This window comes from Oncorhynchus keta, chromosome 35, assembly GCF_023373465.1.
Source record: "Oncorhynchus keta strain PuntledgeMale-10-30-2019 chromosome 35, Oket_V2, whole genome shotgun sequence".
NCBI lineage: Eukaryota > Metazoa > Chordata > Actinopteri > Salmoniformes > Salmonidae > Oncorhynchus > Oncorhynchus keta.
Window position 1 is genome coordinate 67,485,290 of NC_068455.1, and position 12,806 is coordinate 67,498,095.

At 46.5% G+C, this 12,806-nt stretch overlaps 1 protein-coding gene across 4 annotated transcripts in view; it reads left to right on the forward strand.

Annotated features, from left to right (window-relative positions):
- The window catches only part of intu (inturned planar cell polarity protein), a 45,925-nt gene that overhangs the window by 24,125 nt on the left and 8,994 nt on the right, over positions 1–12,806 (forward strand). For all 4 annotated transcript variants that reach the window (XM_052497362.1, XM_052497363.1, XM_052497360.1 and 1 more), the window contains exons 5-11: positions 9,292–9,410; positions 9,852–9,941; positions 10,323–10,400; positions 10,650–10,833; positions 11,479–11,532; positions 11,795–11,857; positions 12,523–12,762. In XM_052497362.1, the coding sequence (XP_052353322.1) occupies positions 9,292–9,410; positions 9,852–9,941; positions 10,323–10,400; positions 10,650–10,833; positions 11,479–11,532; positions 11,795–11,857; positions 12,523–12,762 (828 nt within the window). The remainder of the gene's footprint in view (positions 1–9,291; positions 9,411–9,851; positions 9,942–10,322; positions 10,401–10,649; positions 10,834–11,478; positions 11,533–11,794; positions 11,858–12,522; positions 12,763–12,806) is intronic.

Sequence of the window (12,806 nt, forward strand, 5' to 3'; positions counted from 1 at the left end):
GTAAAAAAAAATATATATATATAAAAATACCCATGTAGGAAATTCCTTAGCGCAGCACTTAAAAAGCTTGTTGGCACACTGTGTTTTCTGACACAAAGCAGAAGCTTTAGAGAACAGAACTACCACTCTGGTAGGCTTTCAGATCCAGGGCCTTTGCCTCTTTATAACAACATCCAAAATGTACAGGCACACACACACACACACACAAACACACACATACACAGTGGAAAAATAGAAACAGGGGAAAGGTGTGAAGAATAAAGTTAGTTCCTTTTGATAATATCTCCCCTGACGATAAAAAAACATTACATTAGTAATGGGATTAATAAATGTCAATAATTGCACAAGGATTGAAGTGATTAACGTTAGTTTCACTGACTTCAATACAATATATTAATTGGATTATATGACGCTTTTCCAAGTACTCAATGTGTTTTACACTGTAGGGGGCTCACACCTCATAGATACAGTGGGGCAAAAAAGTATTTAGTCAGCCACCAATTGTGCAAGCTCTCCCACTTAAAAAGATGAGAGGCCTGTCATTTTCATCATAGGTACACTTCAACTATGACAGACAAAATGAGGGAAAAAATCCAGAAAATCACATTGTAGGATTTTTAATGAATTTCTTTGCAAATTCTGGTGGAAACTTGATGTCTCAAGTTTTGAGGGAGCGTGCAATTGGCATGCTGACTGCAGGAATGTCCACCAGAGCTGTTGCCAAATAATTGAATGTTAAGCCGACTCCAAACTTGTTTTAGAGAATTTGGCTGTACGTACAACTGGCCTTACATCCACAGACAACGTGTATGTTGTTGTGTGGACGAGCAGTTTGGGAATACAGATGCATATCCTGTCCTAACTGACTTGCCAAAACTATAGTTTGTTAACAAGAAATTTGTGGCATGGTTGAAAAACAAGTTTTAATGACTCCAACTTAAATGTATGTAAACTTCCGATTTCAACTGTACATACTGTGTAATCATGTATACAGGTACAACACTACTGTTGTTGTATGGTGGAATCTTCGGTTTATTACATTTAATTAAATAAAACAGAATGGCTAGTAAATCAACAACAACACATAAATGGATGATTGTTACACTATGTATTAGTGCCAGTTATATAGAATGTCAACTCTTCATGGGATTAATTCTCTCTCTCTCTACACCAGTACTCTCTCTCTCTCTCTACACCAGTACTCTCTCTCTCTCTCTACACCAGTACTCTCTCTCTCTCTCTACACCAGTACTCTCTCTCTCTCTCTCTCTCTACACCAGTACTCTCTCTCTCTCTACACCAGTCTCTCTCTCTACACCAGTCTCTCTCTCTACACCTCTCTCTCTCTCTCTCTCTCTACACCAGTACTCTCTCTCTCTCTCTCTACACCAGTACTCTCTCTCTCTCTCTACACCAGTACTCTCTCTCTCTCTCTCTACACCAGTACTCTCTCTCTCTCTCTCTCTCTCTCTACACCAGTACTCTCTCTCTCTCTCTACACCAGTACTCTCTCTCTACACCAGTCTCTCTCTCTCTCTCTACACCAGTACTCTCTCTCTCTCTCTACACCAGTACTCTCTCTCTCTCTCTCTCTCACACCAGTACTCTCTCTACACCAGTACTCTCTCTCTCTCTACACCAGTACTCTCTCTCTCTACACCAGTACTCTCTCTCTCTCTCTCTACACCTCTCTCTCTCTACACCAGTACTCTCTCTCTCTCTACACCAGTCTCTCTCTCTCTACACCAGTACTCTCTCTCTCTCTACACCAGTACTCTCTCTCTCTACACCAGTACTCTCTCTCTCTCTCTACACCAGTACTCTCTCTCTCTCTCTACACCAGTACTCTCTCTCTCTCTCTACACCAGTACTCTCTCTCTCTCTACACCAGTACTCTCTCTCTCTCTCTACACCAGTACTCTCTCTACACCAGTACTCTCTCTCTCTACACCAGTACTCTCTCTCTCTCTACACCAGTACTCTCTCTCTACACCAGTACTCTCTCTCTCTACACCAGTACTCTCTACACCAGTACTCTCTCTCTCTCTACACCAGTACTCTCTCTCTCTCTCTACACCAGTACTCTCTCTCTACACCAGTACTCTCTCTCTCTACACCAGTACTCTCTCTCTCTCTCTACACCAGTACTCTCTCTCTCTACACCAGTACTCTCTCTCTCTACACCAGTACTCTCTCTCTACACCAGTACTCTCTCTCTCTCTACACCAGTACTCTCTCTCTCTACACCAGTACTCTCTCTACACCAGTACTCTCTCTCTCTCTACACCAGTACTCTCTCTCTCTCTACTCTCTCTCTCTCTACACCAGTCTCTCTACACCAGTACTCTCTCTCTACACCAGTACTCTCTCTCTCTACACCAGTACTCTCTCTCTCTCTACACCAGTACTCTCTCTCTCTCTCTACACCAGTCTCTCTACACCAGTCTCTCTCTCTACACCAGTACTCTCTCTCTCTCTCTCTACACCAGTACTCTCTCTCTCTCTCTACACCAGTACTCTCTCTCTCTCTCTACACCAGTACTCTCTCTACACCAGTACTCTCTCTACACCAGTCTCTCTACACCAGTACTCTCTCTCTCTCTCTACACCAGTACTCTCTCTCTCTACACCAGTACTCTCTCTCTCTCTCTACACCAGTACTCTCTCTCTCTACACCAGTCTCTCTCTCTACACCAGTACTCTCTCTCTCTCTCTACACCAGTACTCTCTCTCTCTCTCTACACCAGTACTCTCTCTCTCTACACCAGTACTCTCTCTCTCTCTCTCTCTCTACACCAGTACTCTCTCTCTCTCTCTACACCAGTACTCTCTCTCTCTCTCTCTACACCAGTACTCTCTCTCTCTCTCTACACCAGTACTCTCTCTCTACACCAGTCTCTCTCTACACCAGTACTCTCTCTCTCTCTCTCTCTACACCAGTACTCTCTCTCTCTCTCTACACCAGTACTCTCTCTCTCTCTCTCTCTCTCTACACCAGTACTCTCTCTACACCAGTACTCTCTCTCTCTACACCTCTCTCAGTACTCTCTCTACACCAGTACTCTCTCTCTCTCTCTACACCAGTACTCTCTCTCTCTCTCTACACCAGTACTCTCTCTCTCTCTCTCTACACCAGTACTCTCTCTACACTCAGTCTCTCTACACCAGTACTCTCTCTCTCTCTCTCTCTACACCAGTACTCTCTCTCTCTCTCTACCACCACTCTCTCTCTCTCTCTCTACACCAATACTCTCTCTCTCTCTCTACACCAATACTCTCTCTCTCTCTCTACACCAGTACTCTCTCTCTCTCTCTACACCAGTACTCTCTCTCTCTCTCTACACCAGTACTCTCTCTACACCAGTCTCTCTACACCAGTACTCTCTCTCTCTACACCAGTCTCTCTCTCTACACCAGTACTCTCTCTCTCTCTCTCTACACCAGTACTCTCTCTCTCTCTCTCTACACCAGTACTCTCTCTCTCTCTCTCTCTACACCAGTACTCTCTCTCTCTCTCTCTCTACACCAGTACTCTCTCTCTCTCTCTCTACACCAGTACTCTCTCTCTCTCTCTACACCAGTACTCTCTCTCTCTCTCTCTACACCAGTACTCTCTCTCTCTCTCTCTACACCAGTACTCTCTCTCTCTCTCTACACCAGTACTCTCTCTCTCTCTCTCTACACCAGTACTCTCTCTCTCTCTCTACACCAGTACTCTCTCTCTCTACACCTCTCTCTCTACACCAGTACTCTCTCTCTCTACACCAGTACTCTCTCTCTCACCTCTCTACACCAGTACTCTCTCTCTCTCTACACCAGTCTCTCTCTCTCTCTACACCAGTACTCTCTCTCTCTCTCTCTACACCAGTACTCTCTCTCTCTCTCTCTCTCTACACCTCTACACCAGTACTCTCTCTCTCTCTCTCTACACCAGTACTCTCTCTCTACACCAGTACTCTCTCTCTCTCTCTCTACACCAGTACTCTCTCTCTCTCTCTCTCTCTACACCAGTCTCTCTCTCTCTCTCTACACCAGTACTCTCTCTCTCTCTCTCTCTCTCTCTCTACACCAGTACTCTCTCTCTCTCTCTACACCAGTACTCTCTCTCTCTCTCTCTACACCAGTACTCTCTCTCTCTCTCTCTACACCAGTCTCTCTCTCTCTCTCTACACCAGTACTCTCTCTCTCTCTCTCTACACCAGTACTCTCTCTCTCTCTCTCTCTACACCAGTACTCTCTCTCTCTCTCTCTCTACACCAGTACTCTCTCTCTCTCTCTCTACACCAGTACTCTCTCTCTCTCTCTCTACACCATTACTCTCTCTCTCTCTCTCTACACCAGTACTCTCTCTCTCTCTCTCTCTACACCAGTACGCTCTCTCTCTCTCTCTCCACACCAGTACTCTCTCTCTCTCTCTCTCTCTACACCAGTACTCTCTCTCTCTCTCTCTACACCAGTACTCTCTCTCTCTCTCTACACCAGTACTCTCTCTCTCTCTCTCTCTACACCAGTACTCTCTCTCTCTCTCTCTACACCAGTACTCTCTCTCTCTCTCTCTACACCAGTACTCTCTCTCTCTCTCTACACCAGTACTCTCTCTCTCTCTCTACACCAGTACTCTCTCTCTCTCTCTCTACACCAGTACTCTCTCTCTCTCTCTCTCTACACCAGTACTCTCTCTCTCTCTCTCTACACCCGTACTCTCTCTCTCTCTCTCTACACCCTCTCTCTCTCTCTCTCTCTACACCAGTTCTCTCTCTCTCTCTCTACACCAGTACTCTCTCTCTCTCTCTCTACACCAGTACTCTCTCTCTCTCTACACCAGTACTCTCTCTCTCTCTCTACACCAGTACTCTCTCTCTCTCTCTCTACACCAGTACTCTCTCTCTCTCTCTCCACCAGTACTCTCTCTCTCTCTCTCTCTACACCAGTACTCTCTCTCTCTCTCTACACCAGTACTCTCTCTCTCTCTCTCTCAGTACTCTCTCTCTCTCTCTCTCTACACCAGTACTCTCTCTCTCTCTCTACACCTACAGTACTCTCTCTCTCTCTCTCTCTACACCAGTACTCTCTCTCTCTCTCTACTCTCTCTCTCTACACCAGTACTCTCTCTCTCTCTCTACACCAGTACTCTCTCTCTCTCTCTCTACACCAGTACTCTCTCTCTCTCTCTACACCAGTACTCTCTCTCTCTCTCTCTCTCTCTCTCTCTACACCAGTACTCTCTCTCTCTCTCTCTACACCAGTACTCTCTCTCTCTCTCTCTCTACACCAGTACTCTCTCTCTCTCTCTCTACACCAGTACTCTCTCTCTCTCTCTCTACACCAGTACTCTCTCTCTCTCTCTCTACACCAGTACTCTCTACACCAGTCTCTCTCTCTCTCTCTCTCTCTCTCACCAGTACTCTCTCTCTCTCTCTCTCTCTACACCAGTACTCTCTCTCTCTCTCTCTCTACACCAGTACTCTCTCTCTCTCTCTCTCTCTACACCAGTACTCTCTCTCTCTCTCTCTCTACACCAGTACTCTCTCTCTCTCTCTCTCTACACCAGTACTCTCTCTCTCTCTCTCTACACAGTCTCCACCAGTACTCTCTCTCTCTCTCTCTACACCAGTACTCTCTCTCTCTCTCTCTCTCTACACCAGTACTCTCTCTCTCTCTCTCTCTCTACACCAGTACTCTCTCTCTCTCTCTCTACACCAGTACTCTCTCTCTCTCTCTACACCAGTACTCTCTCTCTCTCTCTCTACACCAGTACTCTCTCTCTACACCAGTCTCTCTCTCTACACCAGTACTCTCTCTCTCTCTCTCTACACCAGTACTCTCTCTCTCTCTCTACACCAGTACTCTCTCTCTCTCTCTCTACACCAGTACTCTCTCTCTCTCTCTCTACACCAGTACTCTCTACTCTCTCTACACCAGTACTCTCTCTCTCTCTCTACACCAGTACTCTCTCTCTCTCTCTACACCAGTCTCTCTCTCTCTCTCTCTACACCAGTACTCTCTCTCTCTCTCTCAGTACTCTCTCTCTCTCTCTACACCAGTACTCTCTCTCTCTCTCTCTCTACACCAGTACTCTCTCTCTCTCTCTCTCTCACCAGTACTCTCTCTCTCTCTCTACACCAGTACTCTCTCTCTCTCTCTCTCTCTACACCAGTACTCTCTCTCTCTCTCTCTCTACACCAGTACTCTCTCTCTCTCTCTCTACACCAGTACTCTCTCTCTCTCTCTCTCTCTCTCTCTACACCAGTACTCTCTCTCTCTCTCTACACCAGTACTCTCTCTCTCTCTCTCTACACCAGTACTCTCTCTCTCTCTCTCTCTACACCAGTACTCTCTCTCTCTCTCTCTCTCTACACCAGTACTCTCTCTCTCTCTCTCTCTACACCAGTACTCTCTCTCTCTCTCTCTACACCAGTACTCTCTCTCTCTCTCTACACCAGTACTCTCTCTCTCTCTCTCTACACCAGTACTCTCTCTCTCTCTCTCTCTCTCTCTACACCAGTCTCTACACCAGTACTCTCTCTCTCTCTCTACACCAGTACTCTACTCTCTCTCTCTCTCTCTACACCAGTACTCTCTCTCTCTCTCTCTCTACACCAGTACTCTCTCTCTCTCTCTACACCAGTACTCTCTCTCTCTCTCTCACCAGTCTCTCTCTACTCTCTCTCTCTCTCTACACCAGTACTCTCTCTCTCTCTCTACACCAGTACCAGTACTCTCTCTCTCTCTACACCAGTACTCTCTCTCTCTCTCTCTACACCAGTACTCTCTCTCTCTCTCTACACCAGTACTCTCTCTCTCTCTCTACACCAGTACTCTCTCTCTCTCTCTCTACACCAGTACTCTCTCTCTCTCTCTCTACACCAGTACTCTCTCTCTCTCTCTACACCAGTACTCTCTCTCTCTCTCTCTCTACACCTCTCTCTCTCTCTCTACACCAGTACTCTCTCTCTCTCTCTCTCTCTCTCTCTCTACACCAGTACTCTCTCTCTCTCTCTCTACACCAGTACTCTCTCTCTCTCTCTACACCAGTACTCTCTCTCTCTACACCAGTACTCTCTCTCTCTCTCTCTCTACACCAGTACTCTCTCTCTCTCTCTACACCAGTACTCTCTCTCTCTCTCTCTACACCAGTACTCTCTCTCTCTCTCTCTACACCAGTACACCAGTACTCTCTCTCTCTCTCTCTCTACACCAGTACTCTCTCTCTCTCTCTACACCAGTACTCTCTCTCTCTCTCTCTACACCAGTACTCTCTCTCTCTCTACACCAGTACTCTCTCTCTCTACTCCAGTACTCTCTCTCTCTCTCTCTACACCAGTACTCTCTCTCTCTCTCTCTACACCAGTACTCTCTCTCTCTCTCTCTACACCAGTACTCTCTCTCTCTCTCTCTCTCTCTCTCTACACCAGTACTCTCTCTCTCTCTCTACACCAGTACTCTCTCTCTCTCTACACCAGTCTCTCTCTCTCTCTCTACACCAGTACTCTCTCTCTCTCTCTCTCTCTACACCAGTACTCTCTCTCTCTCTCTCTCTCTCACCAGTACTCTCTCTCTCTCTCTCAGTACTCACAGTACTCTCTCTCTCTCTCTCTCTCTACACCAGTACTCTCTCTCTCTCTCTCTACACCAGTACTCTCTCTCTCTCTCTCTCTACACCAGTACTCTCTCTCTCTCTCTCTCTCTACACCAGTACTCTCTCTCTCTCTCTACACCAGTACTCTCTCTCTCTCTCTCTACACCAGTACTCTCTCTCTCTCTCTCTCTCTCTACACCAGTACTCTCTCTCTCTCTCTCTACACCAGTACTCTCTCTCTCTCTCTCTACACCAGTACTCTCTCTCTCTCTCTACACCAGTACTCTCTCTCTCTCTCTCTACACCAGTACTCTCTCTCTCTCTCTCTACACCAGTACTCTCTCTCTCTCTCTCTACACCAGTACTCTCTCTCTCTCTCTCTACACCAGTACTCTCTCTCTCTCTCTACACCAGTACTCTCTCTCTCTCTCTCTCTACACCAGTACTCTCAGTCTCTCTCTCTCTCTACACCAGTACTCTCTCTCTCTCTCTCTACACCAGTACTCTCTCTCTCTCTCTCTCTACACCAGTACTCTCTCAGTACTCTCTCTCTCTACACCAGTACTCTCTCTCTCTCTCTACACCAGTACTCTCTCTCTCTCTCTCTCTACACCAGTACTCTCTCTCTCTCTCTCTACACCAGTACTCTCTCTCTCTACACCAGTACTCTCTCTCTCTCTACACCAGTCTCTCTCTCTCTCTACACCAGTACTCTCTCTCTCTCTCTCTCTCTACACCAGTACTCTCTCTCTCTCTCTCTACACCAGTACTCTCTCTCTCTCTCTACACCAGTACTCTCTCTCTCTCTACACCAGTACTCTCTCTCTCTCTCTCTACACCAGTACTCTCTCTCTCTCTCTCTACACCAGTACTCTCTCTCTCTCTCTCTACACCAGTACTCTCTCTCTCTCTCTCTACACCAGTACTCTCTCTCTCTCTCTCTCTCTACACCAGTACTCTCTCTCTCTCTCTCTCTCTACACCAGTACTCTCTCTCTCTCTCACACCAGTACAGTCTCTCTCTCTCTCTCTACACCAGTACTCTCTCTCTCTCTCTACACCAGTACTCTCTCTCTCTCTCTACACCAGTACTCTCTCTCTCTCAGAACTTGGAATTCGAAAACACATCAGCTTGTCCGCCGATTATAGAGTAGGAGAAATGACAGAAGTTGTTGTGTGTAGCCTGTGTGTGTGCATTTTGAAATCTGTGTTTCTGTGGGTACACACACAGTGTGAGTGTTTTTATATTTATTTTGATGGAAAAAGGAGGACTTGACAGGTGAAAGCAATATGGTGGAAGCTGATTGTTAGGTCAGAACATTAAGATGCATCTTGAAGACTGTGCTGGATAGAAATGTTTATTACTAGGAAACCAATCATAGTTTCAGTGCCTGAGGTGTATACTACAAAGAAAGATGGAGGAGTTAGCAAACTAACTTGCCTGAATATAACTTTGTCTGTGGTACAAGTGTTGGTGTTGTTGACCCAGAGGTGAATGTCTGGCATTTTAAGGATTCTCCCAGCTTTTGTCCTTGTTTCCAGGGCTATGAGGCCCTACTCCTCATTTACCCCCCCTCCCCTCAGCCAATGTCCAAAGTTGTCGACCCAAACTCCCCCCGGCCCTCTCCTGAAGTAGTCGGCTCAGACAATACAGGGGAGCCTGCCCCGTGCTCTGTCTTCTCTAACAGAATGTCTGTCTGTGTACTTTCTCAGCAAGAGATCCTGTACCAGTACCCTGTTTCTGAGGCGTCCAGCCAGCTGAAGGGAGTCCGAGGGATCTTCCTCACTTTGTGTGACATGCTGGAGAATGTCACCGGGGGACAGATCGTCAGGTAAACAAAGTCTGTACAATCATATACATATTGTGGGAACTCAGTAAGAATTCCAAGGAAATAAGAAAATGTCCACTTCCTGTTTGCCGTGGCCTCCAGAAATACTGAAGAAGTTTATTGGGAACAGCAAATAGAGGGTTAGGTTAGTCAGGTAAGACTGCCACAGAGGTAGTGAATATACAAAGCCCCAATTAAATATACGAACTACTAAAAATGGAAATTCCTGCCATGGTTATATTTCTTCTCTATCTTTTCTCCTGCACTGGTTCTTCCTCTCGCTTTCCTCTCCTCCTCTCCCCTCTTTCTTTTCTGTGCTCTAACCTTCTGCCTTCTCCTCCCCCTCCTCTCCTCTTCTGTCTTGTTCCCCCTCTTTTTTTTGTCTGCACTCTACCCGTCTTCTCTTTTTCTTTCTCCTCCTCCCCTCCATCCCCCTCTCATCAGCTCGTCTCTCCTGCTCCGTAAACAGCTGGTCCATGTGGGCTACTGGAAGGAGAGCAACAACCTGCTGGTGATCGGCCTGCCTGCTGAGAGGTACCGACCAGTGGAGGCTGCAGAGGGGAGGATGGCTCATAATAATGTCTGGAATGGAGTAAATGGAATGGCATCAAACACATGGAAACCATGGAAACCATGTGTTTGATGTATTTGAAACCATTCCACTTATTCGGCTCCAGCCATTACCAAGAGCCCGTCCTCCCCAATTAAGGTGCCACCAACCTCCTGTGGTATCAACACATCAAAGTCATCCGAAGTCAATCATAGCATCAAATACATACTTCCATATTCAATACACCGTCTCACTCAATCACATGTCAGCTAAATGTTATAGCTTTTCTTGACCATGTGCCCTAATAATATGTTTGATCTCCTCCTCCTCGTTGACTGTGTGTTATGTTCTCTTGTTTTCTTCAGGGTTCCTCTGCTCTCTCTGCAGACGGTAGTGGGAGGTGTGGTCAGGACTCTCAACGTGATGTATGGCTCTCTGGGCAGGTCTGTTGACGGTCTCCAGTCCTGGTCATTGACTAGGGATGCATCCTAAATTTGACCAAAAGTAGTGCACTATGTAGGGAATAGGGTGCCATTTCGGACGCTGGTTTGATTTCCCGGTTCAAGCAGTTCCAGTCTTTCTGGCTTCCCATTTGATGCTGTTATATTACATCAAACCTAAATAGTTTTTTTTCCCTCCACCTCTTCCCATCCTCCATCTCTCCCTCCATCTTTTCATCCTCTCCTCCTCAGTGCATTTTGCCAGGTGGACCATGCCCCCAGACTGGACCATTTCTTCTGCCTGTTCTTCCAGCAGCTGATCCACCCCTCCAGGTTGAGTGGCAGCTCCGTGGCCACGCCCCCTGATGTCTCGGAGACTCTCTTCCTGGACGGACTGCCGGCGGTCCGATGGCTCACCCTGCCTCCTGAGATAAAGGTCTGCATGGGCCACAGCTTTGGGCCATGGATGTGATGAAGCACTTCCTGTTCATTTTTGTCTTCACCATTTGGTGTTTGTGCTTTCTCATGCTTTAACTACCTTTCTTGTCCTATGAAAAGTGTTTTAGACTCGCATGTCAGTGATAAGTTTAGGAATTTGCTCTTGCTATAATATGACTGGGCTTTTTTTGCAATCTTGATCAGGGATGGGCAACTACAGTCCTCTGGGGCTGGAGTGGTGTCACTCTTTCCCCCCCATCCCTAGCAAAACACAGCTGATTAAACTAATTGCATTCTAATCTGAAGATCATGAGCAGTTGATTATTGGAGTCAGGTGTGTTAGCTGGGACTGGGGCAAAAGTGTGACACCAATCAGGCCCTGAGGACTGGAGTTGCCCATCCATGATCTTGGATGTCTTTATTGATTTATTATGTCTCGTCTTTGCTGCCCTCTGCTGTCTGGCGGTAAAATTTACAAGGGATCCTGCCAACCAGTTTTCTGCTCAGACTTTTTTCCAATGCGAGATGCTCCAGAGCATGGTTGACTCTGCAGCCATTGTTAATGCAGAAATAAGTCACTACATCTGTGCTGTAAAATTACAATTGTATGTCAGAATTCTATTGATCGTCTGTCTATTCACAGATGGAGGTTGACACTGTTCTCTCAGACTTTGAATCGTCAGATTTTGGAGAAATGGTAAGTCAAATCGTTACATAGGACTCTGGTCAAATCAGTGCACTTTATAGGGAGTAGGGTGCCATTTCATTAAACAGAGCCACCAGCTGTCTCCTTCCCTCTGTTGGGCCTAGTAGTGAGAGGAGAAGGTGAGTCTATTTCTAGACCTGCCTGTGGATATTTAATGAGCCAGTGAGTGAGTGAAAGAGAGAGAGCAGCAGGCTACTTAATCATTCATGTCTGACCTTCTGAAACTGATAATGAAGATAGTTCTCTCTCTCAGTCAGAAGACTTCTATGGCATGAGGCGTCTCTACGTGACGCTGGGCTCCTGTCTGTTCTACAAGGTGGGTGACACACACACACACACACACACCTGACACCTGTCTGCTGGATCGCTGTCCTTTCCACACACACTTGACACCTGGGCCCACGGTGAAGCCCAACACCTCACAGACACCCTTGGATGGATAGGAAGAAAGAGCCAGTTAAATGTGATTATATAGATAGCATAATATAATAATATAATAATATAATAATAATATATATGCCATTTAGCAGACGCTTTTATCCAAAGCGACTTACAGTCATGTGTGCATACATTCTACGTATGGGTGGTCCCGGGGATTGAACCCACTACCCTGGCATTACAAGCGCCATGCTCTACCAACTGAGCTACAGAAGGACCAGCATAATATCACCCAGGATAACACACTGTACTACTTCATTCCCTGGATGTCACACCATCAGCCTAACAACTAATGCTTGCATATGAATGATGTGTAGAAGATGTAGGTCGTTCAGTAGACTCCAGTCTCCATCACCATCACCTTAAGTGTAGAGAAGGTGTGGCTCTTTAATAAGATCAGGCAACCTGTGTTACTAAAAATATGAACACTGTTTTATATTTATTGTGTGATCTGTGTTTGTGTGCGTTCTTTTGTTCCTGTGTGTGTGTTCTGTTTGTCTACGTGTGTGTGTTTGTGGGTGTGTGTTCTCTGTCTCTCTACAGGGCTACCTGATAGCCAACCACCTCCCCAAGGAGGACCTGCTGGATGTTTGTCTGTACTGCCAGCACTACTGTCTCCTCCCCCTGGCAGCAGAGCAGCGTGTGGGCCAGCTGGTCATCTGGAGAGAGGTGTTCCCACAACATCGCACCCAGAACCCCCAGACACAGACCAATAACAACCACTGTACCAGGCCCGGCTACTGCCAGCCACAGGGACGCTACTTCCTGCTCATAGTGGGACTGGTAAGATCGTAGTATTAAATAGAACACTAAAGGATGGCCATCTT